Raw genomic sequence first — 25,509 nt, 5'->3', positions numbered from 1 at the left:
TTTCTGTATATTAACCACGAACACGATTTTGTAGTTGTTCGGAAACCGACGTCATCCGACCTGCGTAACATTTGCGTTTCCGTCGCATAACTTGTTTTCGCTCATATGGCTGACGATTCACGTTCGATACGTTCATTACTGAGAATCGCGCTGCGACCATCGCTGCAGTTAACATCCACAGACGCAAGCTACAAGGCTTGAAACCATGTACAAGCAGCAGTGTGTGCAGCGTTTTCATGATAACAATATTAGAAAAAATTAATTGCAGGGGAACGTTCAGAACAGGCACGTATAGGGCTACGAGACGCCGCGTAGTTGGGCGCTCCGGATTATTTTAATCTACCTGCTTTCTCTTTTCTTTTTCTTCAGAGTGTACGTGAATGTAATTACACACACGCGCACACACACACACACACACACGCACGCACGCACGTACGTACGTACGTACGTACGTACGTGCGTACATACATACATACATACATACATACATACATACATACATACATACATACATACATACATACATACATACATACATACATACATACATACATACATACATACATACATACATACATACATACATACATACATACATACATACATACATACATACATACATACATACATACATACATACATGTATATATACCTTTCCACAAATCAACTGAGTTGCCAGTCAGCGCTTGTGTGTTACTTTTGCCTAGTGTCCTCGTTTCGGAATAAATGTTATAATAAATAGCTACCAACTCGCCTTACTTTCAGGGCTTTAACGCATAGAAGGATGATGAATCGAAAATCCCTTTGTAGTGGTGCATTCTAGTGGTTACTAATTTGAACGAGGTATTATCTGGACAGGAAACATCGCGAAATTTTGGACCCCCCCACCCCCCCCCCCGCGCGCTGTTGCTTCCTCATAATACAAAGTACGTTTGCGGGAGCTCGCGTAATTAATTACCGCAGTAATTAAAGCGTAATCGACATCAATGCATCACATCGCCTTAGCTATAGCTTAGGGTAAATGCTGCTCAATTTCTGGTCAATTGGATAACTATTTAAACCAAATGTGCTCTATTTGGATGTCGCAGTAAGCAGTAAGCGTATGAAGAACAGGGCCATTTCTATCACTTAAGTGTGTGCAAGCGCGATTTACTCTAAGCGAGACATTTTTTTTTTTTGACAGCCCAAACAAGATATCTGCCGTTCATCTTACGGCATTTGGGCCATGCAGTTGTTGTTTTCCAACCGCTTGATTTACGCTACGAGAAAAGGCACTGCAAACACCTTGGAAAATTGCTAATCGCTACGGCAAACACGTGCTTGACTGTTTAACGGCATCAAATTAATGGTGCTTTTTCATGACGATGAACTTAAAGGCCGATGACATAATGCCCATTCGTTGTCGACGCGATTAAGGGAGCTTACGGAGTAAATGTGCCCAAACAAGCGTCAGAAACCGCGTTTTCGATGACTACGCATGTCATCGAGCGATACGGAACAGATAAATAAATTATGGACAGTAACGTAGTTCGGCACTTCCAAAGCGAAATTGGTTTTCACGATTAGTGGCGCGTCGAAGCTTCTGTTGCTTTTTAATTACCTCCTTTTTTTGTTTTCTGAGAACGATACCGCTCTACCCAAAGGAGCGTCACTACTTAGCTGCCTCCCCCCCCCCCCCTATTATTTAGTGTATCATAGGGAACGAAATACGAAACTTAGCAATGTAAAATGTTAAAATGCAAGCAAAACGAAAACATTCAGACTTCAGCAGTTACTTCAGCTCCGAACTCAATGACTGCGATGGCGGCGGATTCGCCACACGAAGTGGGTGTGCATATTGAGCTCACGGCGGAAGAACTTATCCTCAAGAGGACAACACGATAATTACTACACGGTGATCGACGGCGCAGTGGTAGGAGGGACTGGACTATTAAAAGCTGCCGCACGAAAAGCAAGAGTCGTGCCCCCCCCCGTCCCCCGGGGTGCGGAACGTTATACCACAGCTTAAAACCTCGCATTCAATTCACCTCTTTCTGAATGCTTTACCGGCGCGTCAGGCTTCAGTATTAAGCGTTCTGTCCCTGAAATTCGCGACGCGCTCGCCATATCAGGGCCAGGACACCCTGCCCCTAGACCGACGTTTCTGCCAAACGGCAAAGCTAACCAACGTTATCTTCTATCGCTCACGGCTAGGTACTTTCGCGCAATCGATTCCTATTTCTCGCTACTCAAAGTGGGCGCTCGGGCGGCTACAGCCCACTTTCCAGCAGTTTCGATTCCCTATTTCAGTGCAGAAATGCTCAAGAACAGGAACAAGAAAAACCGCGAAAGCGTTTTTTTTTTTTGGATAACTCGGGCAATGTAACGGTTGCCAGGAAAGTGCGTATACAACGGCGCAATGTCACACATTAAGCCGCCGTCCTTCAAGAAAAGCTTGAGGTGACCTTCACTGTAGATGAAGTATTACGCCAGTAATCTCGCATGCACTTGAGTTATGCGTCCCTTGAAATGTCACGCTGCAGGGGGCAGAGACTTGTTTCACACTTATGTAAATGAGGCCGAATGTAACTCTCTGTTACTAAACTTTCGCAGAGATATACGCTCCCTTTGGCTGCAGTTCTTGCAGGCATCCGTTGCTTTATGCGGAAACTTCGCCATTACGCGGGAGCCACACCAGAGGAAACTTTGTTTTGTGCATGAATGCTTTATCACGGTTTGTTACTATAACTTTCGATTATTATGCAGCATCAGTCGTGATTACTGCCTCCGCTGATCAAGATTAGTGTCGGTTATATCAAGACGACTTTGAGGTGGGCAATAGCTTCCGGACCATCTCGTATTGGAAAAATAACAATCCCTGTTTTTCTATTGACTGCGTTGCTGAAAGGAAAACAAATTAAGGTGGAGTTAGCCTCGCAGAAGGTTAGAGGAATTATCGCAATTAGGCAACCGATTAATGCAGAAGAGAAAAGAAAAGCCTTGTCTAAAGGCACAGGAAAAAAACGCGAAGAGAACAGTAATAAAAATAAAATAAACAAAACTCACACGAAAGGTGTGTGGCGGAACATAGCACTTCATCAGTGCACGTTACCTTTGACATTGTTACCATTGCGCCGAGCCACGGGTATTTCTTACTGCGGATGCATTTTGAACCAATATTTCTATTGCGCGATTCCTAACAGTTTCCTCGCAATTGAAAGATGTATTTCAGCGCTTTGCTTCAGCAAACGTTCTAAAGCCGTACGCGTCGCCGGTGCAGAGAGCAACGAAAGCTTTGCGACGCCGCATAGCTCAAGTCGACCGGTCCCTGCGACCGCTTATAAACTTGATATGCAAATTTAGGAGCACGTACAACTCTCAGTTACTTTGCAAGGGTTTAGGTTCGGCCTCGATACGCCTTCATCCAGGGCTTATAGCGCATAAACTCGGGACAAAAACGGTGAGCGCTTGTGCGAATGTCTCGACTTTCGTCTAGTTTCTCCCCAAATTTGTCTGTTCTGTGGAACTATAAAACGCCCCGTTTCTCTCCCCTTCTGTCTCTCTTTTCCTCTCTGCGTCCCGTCTCCCCTGGTGCAGGGTAGCAAACCGGGCGTGCGTCTTGTTTAATCTCCCCGCCTTTCCTCTCTTTCATATCTCTCTGCAAGACACGTGTAGGTTGCTTGATGGCCTGGATACATCGTAGAAGCTTGCGACAACGTTCCTGCCGTAGCCCTTCTTTTCACCGCTGAAGGCTTGGTCGTCGCAAGCAGTTGGTTCGTTTGCATCTCCGCATTCTGAGCAGTCGCGGAAGATTAGTCCATTTAATTTGCTCCATAGTTACCGCCTCCGTGTCGCCTGCGAGGCTGTTCTTCTACGTAGGACACCTAGTTTCTCAGACACTGCCTGACTCATGGCAGGTTGTGTTTTTTTTTTTTCGTGTTTCCGCCGCGAAAACGCAACACGCGGTCACGCCCACCGCGTCAGACCACGCGCTCCGGGACCGATGGTGCGCGTGACGTCAGCGACAGGAAGCTTATGGCCATCTAGCATCGCGCATCCAACCGGCTGTGACGTTGGAAACCCACTTCCGGTTCTGTTGTGTTTTTCTTTTCCTTTTCGCAGAGGTCGTGCGCGTTTCTAGAGAGGAAGGCGTGACTTACTGGGTCACACCGCTCACGCTCTGCCTGCGACTGAGAAAGACAGTTCAGCGCACGGAGACAGGAACTACACTGGTCGGGCGTTGCGAGCTTTTTTTGCTTTCTCAACTAAGACGTTCTTTTTTTTGCGGTAGTTTCTTCTTTTTGCTGCTTCTTAAAGTCTTAACAGGGGCATGTAGCGACATTTCCTCTTGTATTCTGTTGCCCTAATTCGGCCTTATGGTTCTGCGTGAAAACATTGCCTGCCGTGTTCTGCGGCCGAATTAAGGTAGTTTGTTTTTGTTGGAGTTTTCTGTGATATGAAGCTGCCTGACATGACGAACCGGAAAGGCACAAACGTAACAAGCGAGTGCAGATTCGCAACTGGGTTTATTTGGAAACGGAATACGCCTTACATATATTCTACAGACAACTTGCGACTGCTACATAACACGTAGGCTGCCGCACTAGCTGGCAGAGTGGAGCTTAATAAATAAAAAAAAATATTATATAGTTTCTGATTGCATTTTCATCAGCATGTTTATTTTTTGTGTACTTTAGACTTGTACCCACTCCTGCAATAAATCTTTCTGGGCTGGAGTATGTTCAAAATAAATAAATATGCAATCCCCCCTTCTTTTTTCTTTTCTTTTTTTAGGTAAGTTCACTTAAGAGCAAAACCGTCTTGTGGCGCATTTGTCGTATCAGTGCATTCGCACGGTCTTGCTACGATGCCTGTCCCATTTAAATGTTACACTTTCGCTTATGATGGACATGTGCTTGTTCATTCAAAAGAAAGGGGGCGTGGGGGGAGGATGGCAACGATCTGTTCGTGCAGTGTCTGCTGCACAATGTACGGCATTATTGTCTGCGGCTCAATCGAGCGGCCAAGTGCAGGTTCGGGCAAGAACGTGACCGTCAGTTGTCTTCGAAAGGAGCAACAAGGAGGGAGGGATTGAAATCGCCTTTACCGCATTCCACCGTGCGTTGAGACTAAGCGGGGCGTAGAGCGTATCAACACAGTCATTCAACGGCAACGTACAGCGCCATTGATCGGGCTGTTCGAACTTGCGTTTCCAATTTTCTTTAAAGCATCTAGCTTTCTTTGGGAACTAACGGCGACTTCTCGTCGGTGCTCCTCCGTTTTCGTGGGCCGATCTCGAATATAGTGCATTCTGACACGGCGACATAAAACCGCGCGGTGGAACGGTACAACCGTGCAGTGGTACCGGTGGTACCGCATGGTGGCGTGGCGGTAACGGGACCATTCTCGAATTCTTCCCTATGGAGAGCTATACTTGCGAACACCTTTCTGTGGCACTGCAGGCAAAGATACGGAGGCAGAGCGCATACAAGTAAAAGCTCTCCTGAAAGTAGTCCCACATTCTCATCCGCGTTAGTTTAAGCTGCGGCAGAGAAAACATAAATATATTATTTACAACAGCAAAATAAAACAAGATACATCACAGAGTGTTAAATTTGACCTATTTTTGTGTATTTCTTTTCCGTGTTCTGGAAAATGCGAAACTGTCGCAGGTTGAAGCTACGCTGACGCAGCATATGTTTCAAGAAATCAACAGCGCTGTCAACATATATGCCGGACTACTTGGTGCAATAAAACGTGTGGCGAAGCCCCGCCCTCCCAGCTTCTGCGTTCGGGTAAGGTGAAAAGGGGTCGGCCGAACATAACATATCGTGCAGTATACTGCCATAAATAACCACCTCCGAAAGCATGCTACACGCGCATTCTTGCGTAGCAACCGAGGTTTGTTCTTCATAATTTTTTTTAACGTTTGTCACCAAACACCTACGGGAAACTAGCACTCTATGCGATTCTATGTTGCAGCGCGGTTCACAATAAGGCGTTGTGAGAGCGGACGCTACAACCTAGGTTTCAGCCAGTATAAAGGAGCGGGTCTACAAGAATGCACGTGCCTCGTGGCAGTGCCGCTGAGCACCGCTGCCCTCCCCGATTGTAAGCGTCACCTGCACTCAATGCGGAACACGTCTAGTAGGCTGCTAACTCTTAACGCACCACTATTGTCGAGTTTGATATATATGCTCTCCTACAGCTCCGCAATCGTCACACCTACAGCGCCGCACTGGAGTCGCCCGAACGGCGAAGCGTCGTCCAACGGGAACTCGCGCCACGAGCACAGTGCCCCACATTTATGCGTCAGCACACCAACACAGCTGCCGCTGACGACGCCGCGTGGCTGGTTTGGCGGCGGCGGCGGCGGGCGGAGGGTAGACCGGAGGAGTCAGACGCCGCAAGGTCAAGCAGCGCGCGTTAAGCTCTCCGTCAAGGAACCGCCTCCTCCTTTCCACTCGCCGAAACACACACCGGGCATCGTCGTGTGCGTACACTTGACTCGTGCCGGACGGCTCGCTTGGTCGTGTGGAACGGCCCGTGTCAGCTGCCGTTGCGGCAAGCGCCGTGGCACCGTCGGGCTGCCGTCGTTAGTGGTCGTCGTCGTACGTCGTAAAACGCGGCGAGACCCGTGAACGGTGGTGCTGCGGCAGATGACGCTATACGTCATCCGTGACCTCTCGCGGTACCGACGCGATGTCGGAAACCCCGCGCGTGCCGTTTGAATAACCACCGAGGGTGTGGAAGCAATAGGTGTGCCGGTAAGTGACGTAAGGCCCGTCCTGTCTACTCGCGAGTGACGTGACAGCAGTTTCAGGAAGAGACCTCGAATGGGAGCAGGTGAAGAGACGTTGGTTCGGCTGTTTCGTGCGACTACAGTGATGAATGCCCGTCGCGTGTTCACCTTTGCGAAACCTTTCTTCCGTGAACGAATCGCTCTCCAATGGCCGCTTCACGAACTTCACCTTGTCGCATCCAGAGCACCGCCGTACGCCTACCCACACATCCATAATACGAGCACGAGTGAGAACGCGCAAATCAGCTGGCGTTTGTATAAAATGATTGATTTAGCTGTGTCAGTGGCAAGTTCCTCAGTAGCACTGTAAGCTGGACGAGTCGGCATTGATTGAATGTTGCGCTGCAGCGCGCCCGAAAGACGATTTACACAGACGGAAGGAACAAAGACACAAACGCTTGCTTGTTCACTCTGCCCGTGTTTCATCTTGCTGCGTGCTGAACTTCGACAGCGAGGCAAGTAATCGTTTGCATCCCCCACAGAGAATGCGAAGACAAAACAATCTGAATGTCGGTTCTGATGTTCGAACGAAAAAAAAAAGAAACGGCCGAAAACAACGCATATCGATTCTCTTTGCCGCCCTGTGCGGTCCAAAATGTGTGCAACCACAGCAATGATAATAATTAGTCCGTTTAAGTGCACTGAATGGGACAAAGAGGTCACGGTATATTCTCCGGTTACGTTGGTTCTGCGCTAGGTGAGCTTGCCGTATACGCGCCCCTGCAAAGTTCGTAAGCTTCAGACCATCTCCGACTACGTTTCCTCTGCCTTGGTACCATATTCTACTACTCTGACAAGCCATCGGTTACCTATTCTACGCATTACTAGTAAAAGAGAGCATGCACGTCTTCCTCTACGTTTCGAGCAGACCACGTGATTTCAATCATCTATATGTACACACGAGAGCGCTGGTTTATTCACGCATTCGTGCTTGTTTTTTTCCAGCAGGCTCCGGCACTTTGGACGAACTTGAGCCTCGGGACGCTCCGCTGGCGCGCATCGAGGCATCTCGCGCGCGTTTGGGCGTCGCTGCATTTTCGCCCGATAGCGGAATGCGGCTCCACTGACCGAAATCTGATCGAGCGAGGCCGTACATACATGTGACTCACGTGCGCGTGACATCAAAATATGAAGTTGTCTCTTCCTTCTTGGGTACACGAAAACCGTTAGCCGGTGGTGAGAGTATAGTCGGTGCAGTGAGTGTTCCAACATAATAATAATAATAATAATAATAATAATAATAATAATAATAATAATAATAATAATAATAATAATAATAATAATAATAATAATAATAATAATAATAATAATAATAATAATAATAATAATAGTCAATACCATGACGCGCTTGCTCGTTTTCCTGCGATGTGGATATGGCCTTACGAATCTCAGTACACTGCTTGCTTACTGTATTATTTCTCGCGCATTAGAATATTCATTTATTTGCACAGGCCTTCGCGGACTAGCGGGAAAGGGGAAGATACAGACGTAACGGGAATCCATAGGCAGCGAGTATATTTAAGAAGTTCACATAACATGCGAAAAGCAAACAAATGCCGATGACACAGTGTAATACGGCAGTTACCAAGTGGGACAGATACAGTGAACCCCACACCATCTTACGGGTACTCTGTTCTCTTGTATAGTAGTTGGTGTGGAGAGATTGGAGGAGAAGAGCGACCCGGGGGCTGCTCCGTGTCGTTGGACTGTGAATTCTGACTCGATATACTACATTCATGACGGCAATGAAAAACAGTTTCACTACTTACAGGTAACAGAGCTTTGACACCGTACATAGCCAAGTGCGATATCACAGTTTCACAATATCACATAAGCTTGGCCGTGTACCGTTAATGCTACAGTGGATTCTGAGCCATTAAAACCCTAACTTACTGTGCGGCTACTCCTCCTGCTCCTCATCCTACTACTACTAGCACTACTACTATACAACAACAACAACTACTACTGCTGGACTGAAACCTGCCAACTGACGCTGCACCAGCGCGCGGGATTCGAACCTGCGTCATCGCGCCAAAGGGTCCCAATGTTCCGCCGCACGGGCCACGAATATACGGTGTGTTCCGCAGCGAACACACCGGGGTGCGCTCCCAGAAGCAATCACACGCGCGCGCGCAAAAGAAAACCAGCAAAAGAAGAGAGAAAGAGGAAGAAACAGACCGAGGAAAACGCGATTCAACGAACAACAGCGAGGCGGTAGTGCACTCTCCGACGGCGTCGCCGTGCAACCGCGTCTTGTCCCGCTTTGGAGGCGGCGAGGTAGCACGACGCACCGAGCAGCCGGGCTCACGCAGCGCGCCTCGGCGCTCACGCCATGCGGAATTGCCTCTCGTCCCTCTCTCTTCAGAGCGGCACGGCGGGCGGAGGAGGCACGTGTCCGCTGCCAAAAGCCTCCTTCCTCCACACATCCCACTTAGCATCCCCCCCCCCCTCCCCTCTGCTTCTTCTCGTTTTTCTTCTTTTCTTTCCACGAGTGCACACTCTAGTACACGTTCCTCCAGCTAACCTTCCTGCAGGTAGGGTACAAACGAGAAGAAGAGGAAGGCGAAGTGTGTCTCTTCATGACGTCTCTTCGTCAGCAATGTGGCCGCGTCTAGTTCTTTCCACGAGCGACGACGCTGTCGGTCGTGTCGGGGATGCTGTCGGAGGAGCTGCTCTAGATTGCACGGCTACGGCTTGGTTTCTTTCTTGACGGCTCCTCCTTTCCCATTCTCTCTCTCTCTTTCTCTCGGCTTCCTCGAGTATATGTCCACATTCACCGGCAATTCGCGAGTGCTTGCGCATACAAACGCCCCCGCCTTGCATTTCAAATGCGCGTCCCCCTTCCCTTCCTCGTATACCGGTCGTTCCACACGCTGATCGTGTCGTTGGCATCTGTCGAAGCTGTTAGTGGGGCACAGTGACACGGCGAAGAAGATAATCGAGTGTACTTCATAGGCGTGGTTTTTACACTACAAAGAAAATTTCAAGTCCTGTTTCGCGACAAACAACAGCACCGTTATGGCTGTATAAAGCGCCAAAACACGTTCAAAGTTGCTGTCGCTTTTCTCGCGGATAGCAGGCGTAAATGTCCTTACCGGGAAGTTTCGATATGACATTTGGTAATGAAAGGATCAGACCCACCCATGTTGCTTGGTAACTATATAGGGCGTTTAAACGTTGGGCACGAGGTCGCTCGTTCGACTCACGACTGCGGCGGCCGCATATCGATGGAGGCGAAGAGCAAGAATGCGAATGGGGCCAACCTTGCGCTCACGTTAAAGAACAGCAGTTAGTTAAAATTAATCCGGAACTCCCGATCATCGCCCCTCTCGTGTGAAAGTTGTGGATTTGGAACTTCAGAGATTTTAGAACTTGAATGACGTCAGCGTTCACGCGACAGCGGTCCGTCTTTTTAACGTTGTGGCGCTGAGTATCAAATAAACAGCCATGATTGATGCGCTTGCAAAAGAAAAATCAGCTTTCATTCTAAACTTCACAATGTTTCAAAACTTACTTTTATTTTTTCCTAAGGGCGATGACATTTGAAAGACACATCTGTTATCTTCTCAAACGTCGTTAATGTCTGTGTGGTGTCCTTACTGCCGAAAATTGTCTACAGGTGGAAATTAAATAACATCGTCCTGGATGTACCATAACGCGCTGTTGAGTGACGTTAAGTTTCAGAAACACGCGAGAAATAAGCTTTAGAGCGAACGAATCCCGGAACTGCGCTTTCGCTCGCTCACGAGAGCTTGCGAAAGACGAAGGCGTGAAAGTCGGGGTGAATAAAAAAGATAAAGTTATCGCATCTAGGAATAGTCCTAATAAGAATAAGTTAAGAACAGCGTCAAGGCCACGGGCCAAGCTTTAGACGCTCGCAAGGATACCTCAACGCACTGCACGTTTCCTTAAAACTTTGATAATTGAAAAAAACATGTTCGATTTGATTAGTCTATATTTTTTAAATCTCATTAGTATATGAACAGCGTCTACTCTATATCAACGAAATTTCACCTCGACATCTCTCCTCCTGCCTCGACTCACCTCCTGCCTCCTCCACTCGACCCCTCTCCTCCTGCTTATACGAGAGTTATTGGTAGATGCGTTTACGAAACTACCCTCCTTTGACTCGGTGGATAGCGTGACGTCACCGAAGGCTTAATCGCACTAGTTAGCAGGAACCGCGCTTTCAAGGTTCCTTGCGACCTTATTTATTACAGAACTCAGTATTAAATGCTTCGTAATGCTATATAATATGTATACACAGTATTGCAGTACTCAGTATTACAGAACAATTGTAAAGAACTCAGTAGGGCACGCTGCGGAGACTGGAGGATAACGTATGAATGAGCGAGTAAAACGAATTCATTGTTCATTTGTAAATCTTGAAAATAATACTGTGGTGGGCAAAAACAATATGTAATAGAGTAAGTAGTGAACGAAAAAGATTACCGACGATTACGATACTCCCCAATGCGAAAGTTGAGCGTGGCTCTATAGGTGTTTTCATTTCGTGATATACTGAGTCAAAGAATTCGAGACAGACATGTAGCAGAGCCGGCGATCGTCGATTGGATTGGATTGGAGAAACTTTATTTATGCCTGCCGTTGGGCGCTCGCGCGCCCCGACGAGGGCCTACGTCATCCTCGAAGGTGCCGTTACTCGGCGCGTGTCTCCGCTCGCCGTTTCCGGCTCGTCGAAAATTCGATCAGCGGGTCAAGCGCGTCGGCTTTTATACATGACTCGTTGAAGGTTCTAGCGTAATCGCTGGTGCCGCGTGGAAAGTACTACACAGTTCGCGTCGTTGGTGTTGGATTGCTAAGCACGAGGTCGCAGGATCGAACCCCGGGATCGAACCCCTTTAATGCTGACGCATTTAAGGGTAATACGGCTCACAGGAATTGACTCGACACATGGAGAGGCGATTGGCATAACATTTTACAGCACTATTGATGGCGCGCATGGGATAAATATCAATCAAATGTCATCCTTCGTGAGTTCCAAAGTTCCAAGCTGTACTGTGGAAGGCCCCGACAGGCACAAGTGTCTGGAGGTATCTACGTTAATACCTCTGCTACACCAAAGCGAAAACATAAACAAATATTCGCAAGCAGAGTACAGTTTTGGGTATCCCACAAGTCATTTAAACAAATATTTACAAAAGAGAAAGAGGTAGTGTCACGGAAAGAAAGAGATGCTATTTTCTTCAGCCATTTAGGAAGCACGATTCGACGGCAATCTTGGCCAATTTTAAGCCGAGGGGACAGGGGACAGAGTATTACACTCACTTCCATCAGCATTTCTTTTTTTTTTTCTTGGAGCTGATCCGCGCACCTACAAGGGCTACAGAACACAGTAGCAACCTTTCCCTTCTTCATAAAGAACCACTTCTCTCTCAACGTGTTCGAATGGTCACATGTTTAGGCGACGCAGACACTAAGGTTGGGCTGTGGTTTTGACGTCATAGCGATATGGTCCTGTGTCGCAGAAAGTCCGGTGACGTCATCCCGCGTCCTGCGTTAAGCGAAAAAAATTCATAACCAAATTACTTATCACGCGTACCCAACGCGTGATACTGTTCTACGATACTGTTCTACCACCAGAGTTGCTCATACCTTGTCTCGCATTCTTTACAAAGTCATTCCTCGGAATTTCGAGAACGGCAGCCCACAGACAAATGTAATGAAAAAAAAAAACGCCGATACCGCATATCCTTTATGTTAGCTCTTCTCGGACTGAAATATTAGAAGCGCGTAAGAATAACAGGAGATCGACCCACGCTAGAGGCCGCGTTTCTACCAGAAAGCTCGCCTTCTTGCATAGCGTTCGCCGCCAACGTCTCCCGCTAAACGTTACGCTTACATAAGCTGTAATTTCCGGGTATCGCGTTCCATTCTTAAAGGCGAAGCTTAAGAGGAACCCGCCGTGGTTGCTCAGTGGCTATGGTGTTGGGCTGCTGAGCACGAGGTCGCGGGATCGAATCCCGGCCACGGCGGCCGCATTTCGATGGGGGCGAAATGCGAAAACACCCGTGTGCTTAGATTTAGGTGCACGTTAAAGAACCCCAGGTGGTCAAAATTTCCGGAGTCCTCCACTACGGCGTGCCTCATAATCAGAAAGTGGTTTTGGCACGTAAAACCCCAAATATTATTATATTATTAAGCTTAAGAGGAAGCTTTAGCCCGGGTGCTCCTGTCTAAATACACATAAAAGGATCATTCGTATTACTCGGCAACCACTGACCCAAGCTTGACGAAGTTTGTTGCATTTCGAAGAAAAACTTAGAATCGACTGACTGTCGGTCTTGAATTTTTTATTTAGGTCCTCAATTTTTTATGGAAAATTCGCAAAAATCAAAACTTTTCAAGAAACGAAATTATCGAGTTTACAACGCTTTAACTCAGTAACGAAAAACGATAATACAATTCTTCGAATTGCATATAGTAGTGCATCTAAAGCGGACAAAATCCATTTGTTGCACATGAATCTAAAAAAAAATATTAGTAATATGGAAATACAGCTTTTGCAGAACCCTTGTAAACAACGTAACAAATTCACGTAAGATATAAAATGACATATCGAATTTGTCCGCTTTCAATGATGTAATGGATGCCTTTTACAGAACCGCGATATTTGCTCTTGATGCAGAGCTAGGAATTTGCAAACTTCGTGCTTCGATTTTTTTCAAACTTTTGAATTTTTGTAAATTCTTGTAACGAAATTCAGGGCCTAAATCAAAATTCCGCTTCCAAAAGTCACTAGAATTTAACTTTCTCTCTCAAATGCAACAACCTTCATTAAAATAGGTCTAGGGCTTATCTCAGAAAAACGTTTTTGCCTTTTACATGTATTTGGATAGGCCGCGTCGGAGTTGGGCCCGAGCTAAAGCTTCCTCTTAAGCGTCCTCCAAATTTTGGCCGTCTAGTCAGATTTTGTGCGTCTGTCAGCAAAACGTCGTCACATTCGTATTCTTTTCGTGCTGTTAGTTTCTCGTCTACTCTCGTACAATCTCAAGCTACAAAGCGCGATGTGCGCATTACGATTCGCACTGTGTACTAGTTCACCTGTGCACTTGTCGTTAAACCCCAATAATTGTTTTTTCTGGGTTTCGATTCATTCAGGCGCAATTTCTGGCTAGAGCGTTCGTGTAACTTTACATAAACTGATTGCGCCGTAAGAGTGAACTACTAGACAACAGGAAGTACAGTTTAGTCCTAGACGCACCGCTCGGCGTCCCTTATGGCCCTTTTTATCTGGCCTGGGATTGTTATGTGTAACTGTGCGCCCGCTGAAGAAAGAAAAAAAAAACGAAAAAAAAAGCGTGGCATGAAATGAAACCGCAAGTGACGCATCCAAGAAGCGTAGCTTTGATTATATGACATGGCTGCTGTTTTGGCTAGTTTCTTATATGCTTTCGTGTCGCTACGTGTACTATTGAATGTTGATACCAACGTTCAGAAACTCGGCAAAGTTGTCAAATAGAGCGCATGAACTGAGAACAAGTGCTCCGTACATAGTGCACATAAACAGTGAGAGAAAGAGAGAGAAATGTATACGGTTGGTAGATGGTGGTATTGTATAATTGTGGTGGTATTGTGCTTTCATTGTGACTCGCCAAGTTCGTGTGGTGATTTGTCGAAATTATATTTTTCTGCAGAGTTTTTGAAACAATAGAGAAAAGCTGAAGTCGCATGCCACAACGCTGAGACAATATGGGCAAGTAATAACCGCGTCATTTCCTCTTCCGAATACGCCGTCTCCTACTTGCAAACTTTGGTGCTTTCTTAGCAATAGGAGCAACGGAGAACCGTGCATCCTAGGACAGAAGAGTGGTTTCGTTCGTAGCAACGTAAGCGAAAACGAATGGCCATACACTTAACTACGTTTCCAGCGTTTGCTTACGAACTTAACCAGTAGTTGATGCTCTCTTCGCTGTTTTCTCAGATAACCGGCGTGCCGAGTTAAACGGCTCAGGGATCGCTTTTATCGGGCAGACGGCGAACAGAAAATATTTCGAGGAAGCATGTTTTATAGCGTCGGAACCGAGTCGAGCAAAGGCGCTTGGTACACGACGGTGCCGTGGTATTCAGGGCTGTAAGGCAGGCTACCCTCCCCCGCCATAACGGCCGTTTTGATGAGGCTATGGACCGCGTAATCACTTCCTCGACGTTATTTCGCCGTCTGGTATAGTCCCCTCTCCGGTTACTGCAAACGTTCGCGTGTGCACGAGGTCGTCTTTAGCTCGCAACGCTTCTCTGTTACACACATCGAAACAGGAAGGAAAATGTCAACAAACTCTCCGCAGAGCGGCTTTGCTACGCACTCTTTGTTTTTTTTTCTTTTCTCGCCTTGTTCTACGCTTTTCTTTCTCGCTCAAGGTTGCTCAGTGGCCGCAATTTCTGGCTGCTTCGAATAGATCGCGCGCGATACGCTTCGCTTCTTTATGCGGCTAGCTGTGCCGCTCCGGTTCGCCCCCTTTCGTTCATTCAGACGTGGTGCTACTAATTTGCTCCGCCCTTTTTTTTTTATATCGTTGTTATTTCTTGCTTCGGGTGTTGCGTGAGCGGCGGCGACCGGACTGGGTTACTGGGCGCACAGAGGGTATAGCGCGCGAATTTTTGGTTCGTGGGCGCCAGGCGCGTGTTGTTTTCTTGCTGCGCTTATTGTTTTCGCAAATTGCTTTTGAAGCACTGTTAAGCACTGACGCGAGCTGTCGGCGACCGAGGTTATGGCGAGCGGGGCGTGCCGGCAAACTTTGCCGGCGCGACAAGCGCTGTTGATAGATCCAGCGTCGACAGATCGGATTTATTTTGGACTTCGTACGTCTCTCTATATAGTCCATAAGTTGTCAGTCAATGGTTAGTACAAACTGAGCTGCAGTAGGTAATCGAGAAAACAGATAACTTTCGCTTTATAAGAGTGACAAGATAAGAGAATGCGGCAAAAAGGCGCGGCAGAGAAATAGATGGGAGCCGTCGAGGTAGGCTGCGACATACTATTGCAGCCCGCGAGGTAGCGGGTACGATTACGAGCCACGGCGGCTGCATTTCGGCGTTAAAAATCACCACGCGGTTGGAGCGAATCGGGAACTGTCCGCTACACGACGTGTTTCGTAGCCACTCATTAAGCTTACGCTGTTAGACAACCCTCGCTCTATCAGAAGTAAAGGTGTTACGGCCAGAACAGGATATTTCAGATATGTTTATAGGTGGGTTAGGTTCCACGGAGGTCTGCGGTAAATGAAGATCTCTTGCAGTGGCTTCTGTCCTGCCATGGACCCAATTAGGTTGGTCATGGTGAGCTGCGCTTTGCAGTCTGTATCGTGTCCGGCGAATAGCTCGCGCATGCATGGCGTATAAGCACAGTGTGGCGCATTGCTTCTATAGTGCGCGGGTTAAATGAGTACAGTCGGTGGCAAAAAATTGCGGGACACATCAAGAACGGGAGCCCCGAGCCTCCTCAGAGGCTATACAGACTGCCAGGATCCGGAAGTCTGCTCTATACAACCGCGCATAGATCCATGAACAATTAATTATTATTTCTTTTTGTTAGCGCGGCTTTCGCATGGTGTCGACTACCCCGAGCAACTGTATCTACAGGTCACTGGTGCATCGACAAGCTTTAGAAAGGACCCGTATTACTGGGTTAGATGGTAAGTTTTGGTTGTTTTCTTGCTGGGTAACCTTTTGGTCCGTAATACTAGGCTTCATTTTGCGTTTCAGTTACTGCTAAGTTCCCGAAGTAATGGGCTTCACAGCAATTCATTAGTAACGTGTGTACCTTACATGCAACGTGTAGGCGTAAACTTTGGAAATAAACGAATAAGTCAATAAATCATAAATAAATCACCACTCTATATCGCAAGCAAATTTGCCGTGACTTACTCCAGCACAGAATGACTATTTTTCTTCCTTTTCGAAAAGACCACATCATCGTACAATAATTAAGCTACGGTATGTATAACGACATCGTGACACTGGTTTCTCTCACAGCCGAGTCGGACAGCCAAATTGTTTTGCGAACAATCCGCAGGTACTACACGCATTCCGGAGGGCGCAGACAATTGGCTTGTACCACTGTGCGCGATATGCAGCGGTCGTATCCAAGCGTTCTGCGGTGGCGCTATTCAGTATTCCTTAGCAGGTATGTTTAAATGGAGTCCAACTGGAGATATTGGAAGCACTGCGCCTCCGGCTACTCCCCCTAACTTAGAGGCAGCGACAAAGATTCATTACAAGACGAAGCCGGCCCGAACGGCCAAGTCCGATCCCCGCCGTCAAAGCGCATTTTACCCTCGCACTATATAGTATAGCCTTGAATGCTAAGTTACACGACTTTGTAAGCGCTACCAGAGCGCTACGAAATGACCAGTCCTAGACGTCATTATACAGTCGGTCGATTGCAGGGTCTTGGGACATTGGAGAAATGGAAAGCGCGATTTGGAATCGGAACGTGAAATCGAGAAGGTTGAGGATCGAATTGTTTGTTGCAAAATAAATAAAATAAGATAGGCTCCGCGTCTAGTCCGAGTTCTTCCGCCTTTTTCCCGAAGTCGGATCTTTCGAAGCGTGTTGTGCGGTCTCGCGACCCGGCGCTTGCTTGCATTGTGCGCTTTCCGCGGTGTGTTACAGTAGACTTCAAGCTCCATTAGGCGCCGCCAGTTTCTTTGCAGGTCTATCGAAGGGTGAAGGCTACGAACAACGCTGCACACTTCTCGGGGAAACGTGTACGGTTGCGTCAGCGAAGGCACGGCTTACGTGCGCACGTACAAAGCTACACGCAACGAGAGGAGGCGTATACACTCTAAGAAAAAAAGGACTAAAAGGGGTAGGGAGGTTAGTCCTTTTGGGTACTAACTGATTTGCCACAACCATTAGTCCTTTTGGGGACGAACTGACGTGGGATGAACTGTTACTCCCCATGCGCTTACTCCTTCGGGGACTAACAGTTGCCCCTGCCCGATGGTCCTCAAGGGAGTAACTGTAATTCGTTCCGATGCTTCGCAAAGGTGTAATTAATCAAAATAGGCATTTATACCCTAATAAAAAAATAATGAGCTGAAAAAAAGAAACCTGCCCGACAGCAGGATTCGAACTCACGTCCTCTCGCTCACAAGTCAGGAACTCTAACCACTTCACCACGCCGCTTGCTCGTCAAGACGGGCTATTTCGACAAGGTTAAGCATGGCAACGCAAGTGCGGCAATATAACAGTGACTGTATTTTGTGCAAGCTATGCAGTCCGAGTCTAACGTTGAGTGTACTTGCAACCATAAGCGACTGCGAAAAGAAATCAGCCCGAGTATTTTTAGGGTGATTTAAACTGAGGCACTACTCCATGTATACGTGTAGCGAGCTCAAACGGGGCACCGAAGACGACAGAGAAGGGCAATTTCTCTGTCGCTTAGCGCGTGCCGTTTGACCTACACATCGCTTCCGTTCGCAACCTCCTTGGAACGGAACGAACTTAGGTACTATAGACCAAGAAAATCTAGCCGTCTATCAGTGACTTGCGCGTTTAATGTGTATCGCTCACTTATGGGGTGCGCACGAAGGGCATGCCTCTTCACATTCCAGTTTTAAGTTTCACGTAATTTTCTCACGAAGAGGCAAGGTGCTGCTTTGCATGTAGTTCAATAGACAATGCACGAACTTCGAACCATGCACGATTTATAGACAATACCGTTTTCGCCGCATCGCTCCATGACACGGACGAAAACAGCGAAGTGCCTGGGGAGTAACTGTTGCCGTTCGTCCTCCCATTGCTCTCTTTCCGAGCAGGGACTAAACACTTACTCTCCGAAATTTGCACACGGCCCGCACATTCATGCAGTTAGTCATTTGAGGGACGAAAGCGCCCTTTTTAGGACTAACGGCGCAGTTACTCCCGTTTTGCCCGGGATTTTTCTTAGAGTGTAGTCCGGACTTCTCTTTTATTTGAAGTACATGCAACGAAGATAACTTGTCTGCAGATACATTTTCGCCACTGACGAATTCTTCGCGTTTCCACGATGGCCATTGCTTCGTTGACCGCATATCTGGGAACGCTGGGCTTACATTGCGCCCTGAGGCTTCCGAGTCGCACTATGCATCTTTTTGCCGGTGATGGTGATTACGTGCGTGTTCTCTCTAAAGGTCTGACCATTCTCAGCCTCAGCGTTTATTTTTTTAACACCTTGTAATACTGAACGTTCGTAACAAAAATTTTTTTTAGATTTGCGTGCTACGTACCGGGAGTTTCGGCGAACACATTAAAAAATTCTTAAAGGTTGCCCGTGGCATATAGCCCAATTCTGCTTAATGAGCTGGTCTGCTTGTTGAGGCCGACATTACTTGCAAAAAAAAAATCAATAACTGAAATGAATGAGCGACTAATTAACAAAAATTCACTCATTAAGTTTTCAACTGATTAGCTTATGGTCCATATTGCAATTTACAAATTCTAGACATGGAGTTGGCACGGCGGATCCACTTGGAGCCAATTTTCAGGACCACACCAGTTTCGAGATATTAATTCCCGAACTTTGCGGAGAAATACATTGGCGTTCCAGTTACTTTCTTAACAAAACGACGTTTTATGCATTGAAGCACAAAAGTAACTGGAACGCCAATGCATTTATCCGCAAACTTCGGGAATTAACGTCTCGAAACAGGTGCCATCCTGATAATTCGTTCCGAGTTGATTTGCCTTGCAAACTCCACGGCTAGAATTTGTAAATTGCAATGTGGACCATAAGATCATTAGTTCAAAACTTAATCAGTCGATCATGCATTTCACTTTTTTGTGCTAGTAATGCCCGCCTCTTAGAGTAGACGAGCTAATGAACTAGAATTGTTATATCTGTCACAGGCAATCTTTAAATTTTTTTGATTCGCTGAAATACCCGGTATATGACAGCGGTTGAATTAACCCGTCTTCTTGATTTCGTCTTTCGCTTTGTGCGTGCACCAGAACGCAGACGTTGTAAGTTCCTCGAAGGCACGTCGAGTAAACGTTGAATGCTAATTATTACATCACGATGAGTGAGTTAGCTGTTGAGGAATGCTTTTGATAATATCCGTCAAGCTTATCCGCTCATTGCGGATTCTTGGAGACGCTGTACGTATCATTCAATACGCTGCAAATAAAAACCTTTCGCGTAAACCACCTGACCCGGTTTTCCAGCACGTCCTGCGAATGCCAGCTTACAGACCTTATAGACACGCTAAATACTTTGATTGCGATTTGCATATGTTCCTAAGGTGGGTTAGCGTACTTCTTGTGTGTAGCAGGTCTACGTTATGATGAGCGGAAAGCAAGCTACAAAACGTTGACAGCTAGGGAAGGGTGGCCGAGCGTTGATATAAGAGCTCTGTGATAAGCTTACCTGTAGCGACTACGACGCCGAGGAAGAGCACGACGAGCCATCCTGCAGATCCGACAAAGTTCTTCGTCCCCATCTTCTTCAAAAGAGGACAGCGAGAAAGAACCCGGAGGGAGAAGCCCAACTCGCAGGGGCTCACGCAACCGTTTCCATTCGCACCGCACAAACGAATGTGTAGCGAGAACGCAAACACATACACCACGAGAGAGAGGGAGATAAAAAAAAAAGAAACTTGGTCACACACAGCACAATGGGCACACACGCCGATTGCCAAGTTTTGCCTTAGCGCCTCACCCACAAGCAGTTTTCTTCATCACTTTTCGTCTCCTGACGCTCGGGGCAAAAAAAAAAAAAAAAAAGAAATGCACTCTTCTGTTTTGTATATCAACAGCGGCGAAGGCAACTTCCTACACAGTCCGCGGAAGCACCTTCGTTGATTCTTTGAAGCTTGGATTCCGTTAACGCGTGCGTTGAAACGAACGCACGACTTCCACGAGTGTGAAGTCGGTGCTTCCGTTTCGTATATCCTCAGTGTCGAAAACCAAGTTCCTACGATGCTTGTGGGATCATCGTTAGAGGTTATTCTCGTGAACCTGGGATTCGCTCCCTGCACCTTCTCAGAGAGATAGGAAGAGAAACAACTTTCGCAGATCAGGTATCAAAAGTAAACACTTTTGAAGCTTCGCAAGATTACATCGCGCTCCACACGGGGCACGGGTGAAGCAGTCACCTTGCGTCTCACGACGCGCACAACACACCAACGGAGGATAACGGCATAGCGACGACGTTTTTCGGAAATACGAAAATCCCGCAGCGACGAGGCACAGAAAGAAACACACGTGAGGAGCGCGCGCACCGACTTTCGAAACGCGGCAACGAGGCACACCACCGACCCTCGGCTTCACAAACGCGCCCGCTGCCGCACCGCAGCTGGCGGTTCACCTTCGACAGCGACCAGCGCACAACTGCCGCACCGTTCCTCGGCCGCCGCCGCCAAAAGCACCGCGTGCGACGGTCCGTTTGTGTTCGCCGCGTCGCACCTCCTCTCTCACTCCGGCAAACCTCTCTCTTAATTCTCTCTTTCCCTCTTGTTGTGTGCACCCTCCTCGTGGCTCCTCGCACCGAGGAGTTCAGCGCAGCCAAACGCAACGGCTTGAAAGACGGCGCTCTCATCCCCCTCCCCCTCCCCCCCGTCTCCACACCGGTTGTCCCTAGAATCCCTAGCGTAGTATCGGATATTCCCTGTTCCGAAACCGTAGGTCCGGTGGCAACGACCTGTGTCCGCACGGGATCAAGGAACGTGTACATAATAATAATAATAATAATAACAATAATAATAATAATAATAATAATAATAATAATAATAATAATAATAATACCTTTATTGCCACTAACAACAGTACATTTCTTCAGGGCTGCCAAAGCCACTGAAGGCTTGAGTGGTAGAGCCTAGCAGGCAGCAAAACCGTACACGGCACATTAACAGAGTAATATTAAGCATTGAGCTCGAGTATAGCATACAAGAAAAAAGTCATAAATATTTATACAGTGTCTGTGAAATTTTTAAAAAATTTTCCATGATGAAACAGAAACACAGCCGTGCGTGTGAACAAAAACGACCGTAGGATACTACATAAAAAAACACCAATCAGGCTGTCATGGTACGAAGGGTTGCACATGTACAAACATAAGCAATAACTGTAAACAAAGAAACAGATTAGCAGTCTCTTTGACTGGTATTTCACTTTTGTACAGAAGGTGCTGGAGGCACGAAACGTACGGAACTAGGAATTCACTAGACTAGAAGTGTTTTAAAACAACCGTTTGCATGAAACTATAATTGAAATTCGGCATCGAAAGTATTCTGAAGCGGTCTGCGTCAGCATTCAGGCTCAGATCATATGTTCTTAAGAGGGAGTGCAGTATAGCATCTATGCTGTTGTGCCAGCGAACAGCACAGTAACCGTAAATTGTTATTCCATATCGCAGAAGGCTGTAGCCTAAAGCGTGTGTTGTCATCTTCCTTACCGACAAGGGACCGTAATATCTTATATTGTACCGTAGACATGATACAGCGCGAAGTTTTTTGCATACATAAGCAAGGTGGGTGTTCCAAGAAAGGTCGCTGTCAAGATAGAAACCCAGATACTTTGCGACAAGTGAATACTGTAAACGTCTACAAGAACAAGATGAACACCCTGAACAGTGCAAAACAAGAGGATACTCAAGGGCTAATTTCTTCAAACAAAGGATTATGGAAGCAAATAATTGTTTCTTAGATACGTACCTTTATATTAATTCGGTTGTTTCGAAACCAGTTCATAGCTTTTATGGCAGCAGACTCTAAAGAAGTAATCACATCATAGTAGCTGTTGGCAGAATATCATCGTGTCATCGGCGTATTCATATAGAGAAACGGGCATCGTGCTGTGGAGGTCATTTACAAAAAAAAAAAAAAAAAAAATTAAGCAATAATGGACGGAGTATAGATCCCTGCGGAGCTCCACTATTAATAATCGAGAATCCGCTACGAAGGTGCCCAACTGAGACAAGCTGACGCCTATGCCGAAGGAAATTTTTAACAATGGACCAGATAGCACCCCGAAATCCTAACATGAAAAACTTATTTATCAACAAATCGTGATGAACACTGTCGAAAGCCATGCTACAGTCAAGCAATGCAACTTTATTGTTATCGAACGCTACATTGAACTTAATAGAGAAATCTTCCAGAAGGGTTTGAGTGCTTTTCCCATGCTGGAAACCTGACTGACCAGGAGAAAAAAAATGTTGTGGGTGTCCAGAAAGCTTGTTATCCTTAATAATAAATGTTTTCCTGCTATTTGAGCAATAGAACGTAGAATTTAAATCGAACGATAATTTCCAGTCTTATTGCGCGCACCGCTTTTGAGAAGAGGAATAACAGTTGCTGTTTTCAGTTTTACAGGAATTTCACCATTTGGAGTTATGCGATTGAGTAGTGCCAGCAAATCCCCTCGATGTGTTCATATGTTCTACGCAAGTAATTAATGGAAATGCCGTCAATTCCAGGATACTTATTCAATCTTAAACTGAAAATATTAGATCTTAGCTATTCCTTAGAGAGAGAGAGAAAATAATGCAGAGAAAGGCAGGGAGGTTAACCAGAGGTAGTTCCGGTTGGCTACCCTGCGCAGGGGGAAGGGTTAAGAGGGATAAAAAGAGAAACAGAGTGGAAGGGGGAGATAGAAAGAAAGGGAGACAAGCACGAACAAAGCGCGTACACTACAGAACGGTAGGGGGCGGCATTCTTAGAGTCTGTCGTGAAGCCCCGTAGACCGCAAGAACGTTAATAGCGCGAATAAGGCCTTCAACGCGGATGTTCTTTCGGAGCATTGGCCTAAAGCTTTTAGTTCTGAAAGTGGACGATTGTCCAGCTTGTCCAGTACCCTGCACATCACTTGTCTCTCAGCACTGTATCGCGGGCAGACACAGATAATGTGTGCGAGATATTGAAGGCACATATGCTGATTCGCTGATGCTGTGACGCATAGCGCACAAACTTTCCTGTAAGTTTCTTTTACTAATTACACGAGAGAAGTGGCTGTTGAACTCATCAGCAATATTCTGTCTGCCGTTAGATAAAATGGAAGGAAAATAATTAATTATGTTAACTGACGTATTAACGCCTCCAATGATCGTATTTTCTTGCTGCTATAAATATCAGCGTTAAATTTGTCTCGAAAATGAATTCGCTTTGCGGAGCGGATCATGGCATTAACTTGATTTCTTAACAGTTTAAATTTGACTCGTAGGTCTGAACGATGCGGGGCGCGTTTGCATCGGGCCCAAAGCAAATATATTTCTTTTATTGCAGCGAGTATGTCAGACGACATCCACTTGTTATCCACGTTACTTTGTTTGATATGTGTTGTTCGCGTGGTACTTTGTTTTAAGCTCTGCAACACCTCTACGAGCTTGTCATATAGGTCAGTAGGAGGAACTATTGCTAAAAAACATTTCCAGTCATATTGAGCCACCAACCTACCAAATATTTTCCGATCGAGCACTGAAATTAGTTTCTTTTTTTTAGAATTTGTGGGTGCTGTCGTAGTATGTGGACAACTCATTGAGCCGCAAACGAAGTAATGGTCAGCAAGTTTAGTTTCTACTACAGCAGATTTTACGGCTAGATTCTGAGCGCGAACGGTAACGTGATCAATGCAGGACACGACGAACTTACGGACCAAGAATTCTTCACGAGTCGCTTCATAAATGCCAAATTCCAAGCCCCGTTTGGAAAGGCTATCGCTATAATCTGCGACCAAGCCTATACAGTGGGACGCAAAAGGTCAATATCAGCGTCGCCTATGATACACGTGTGCTCTTCACGCGATACGGATTACAATGTAGAATCAAGTTACAATAATAAAAGCCGCGCATTGAAAGTGGGGTGTCGGTAAACCGATAGCAGAATCACCGAAAAATCAGGTGTGCTCAAGAGCAGTGAATACACATACGCAATCTTCCTTTGTGTGGACGCCTAGTGGACGCGTAGACGTTTTCGCACAGAAGGAAATGAACGCATGTTCATTCTGTCAGAGGAATTGGACTAAAACACATCTCGGCTTATTCTTATATTAAAGCCAATAGCTTTCTTCAACTCATTTGCACGTTTTTTTCTTTCAGCATCATCTTATTGTTACTCTTATTATTCTTATACAATGCATATTTCTTAAACATCGCCAGCTTGAAAGGCGGCGCAATAATGCAACGTTAACAGAATTTCTTGAACAGGCGGACGTTACATATATGGCAAATCACAGTGTTCAGTTAACCGATTAACAAGCTTATACTTAAAATCATTTATTGAATTACCATTCCCTCAGCTAGGCGCCAAGCATTCCGAGTTTACAATTATATGTTTCTCAAAAGTCTTAATTTTTTTTTGTCATTTTCAGTTCGTTTTTCTTTCTCATTCAATGCAAGTTAATATTTTGTTGTCGTTGTGGTCAATGCGGTTGTAATCGATCAATGAAGTACTCACTCACTCCGTACATCATGAATTACCCATCGATCAATCGACCATCGATTAATCACGATTCATCAATAAAGGAATCATCACTTAATCGTGATTAAATTAATGAATCAATAAATCCGTGCTGATCCGTGTGCTGCAAAAGTCCTTGTGTACAGTTTTGACGGCAAGCTTTTGCACTCATGTCGAGAGAGAGAGAGAGAGAGAGAGAGAGAGAGAGAGAGATAATAAACTGTATTGTACGAAGGAACTCCGTGGGGTTAATCTCGGGTGGATCATTCCTGTAGAGCCCCACTGGCCGTAGCGGCTCGCCGGGCCTGGTCGAAGCACCCATTGGGTAGCGTGTCC

At 46.3% G+C, this 25,509-nt stretch overlaps 1 protein-coding gene across 1 annotated transcript in view; it reads right to left on the bottom strand.

Moving 5' to 3' along the window:
- LOC142557154 (complement receptor type 2-like) overlaps window positions 1-21,185 on the bottom strand; it is a 134,724-nt gene extending 113,539 nt beyond the window's left edge. Inside the window, exon 1 of the mRNA XM_075668810.1 lies at window positions 20,148-21,185. Within this exon, the coding sequence (XP_075524925.1) occupies window positions 20,148-20,220 (73 nt within the window). The 5' untranslated portion in view covers window positions 20,221-21,185. The remainder of the gene's footprint in view (window positions 1-20,147) is intronic.
- Window positions 21,186-25,509: the final 4,324 nt, after the last annotated feature.

Source organism: Dermacentor variabilis, chromosome 9, assembly GCF_050947875.1.
Source record: "Dermacentor variabilis isolate Ectoservices chromosome 9, ASM5094787v1, whole genome shotgun sequence".
Lineage (NCBI taxonomy): Eukaryota > Metazoa > Arthropoda > Arachnida > Ixodida > Ixodidae > Dermacentor > Dermacentor variabilis.
Note: the sequence above shows the minus strand (reverse complement) of the source record. Positions and strands in the feature narration are given on the sequence as shown.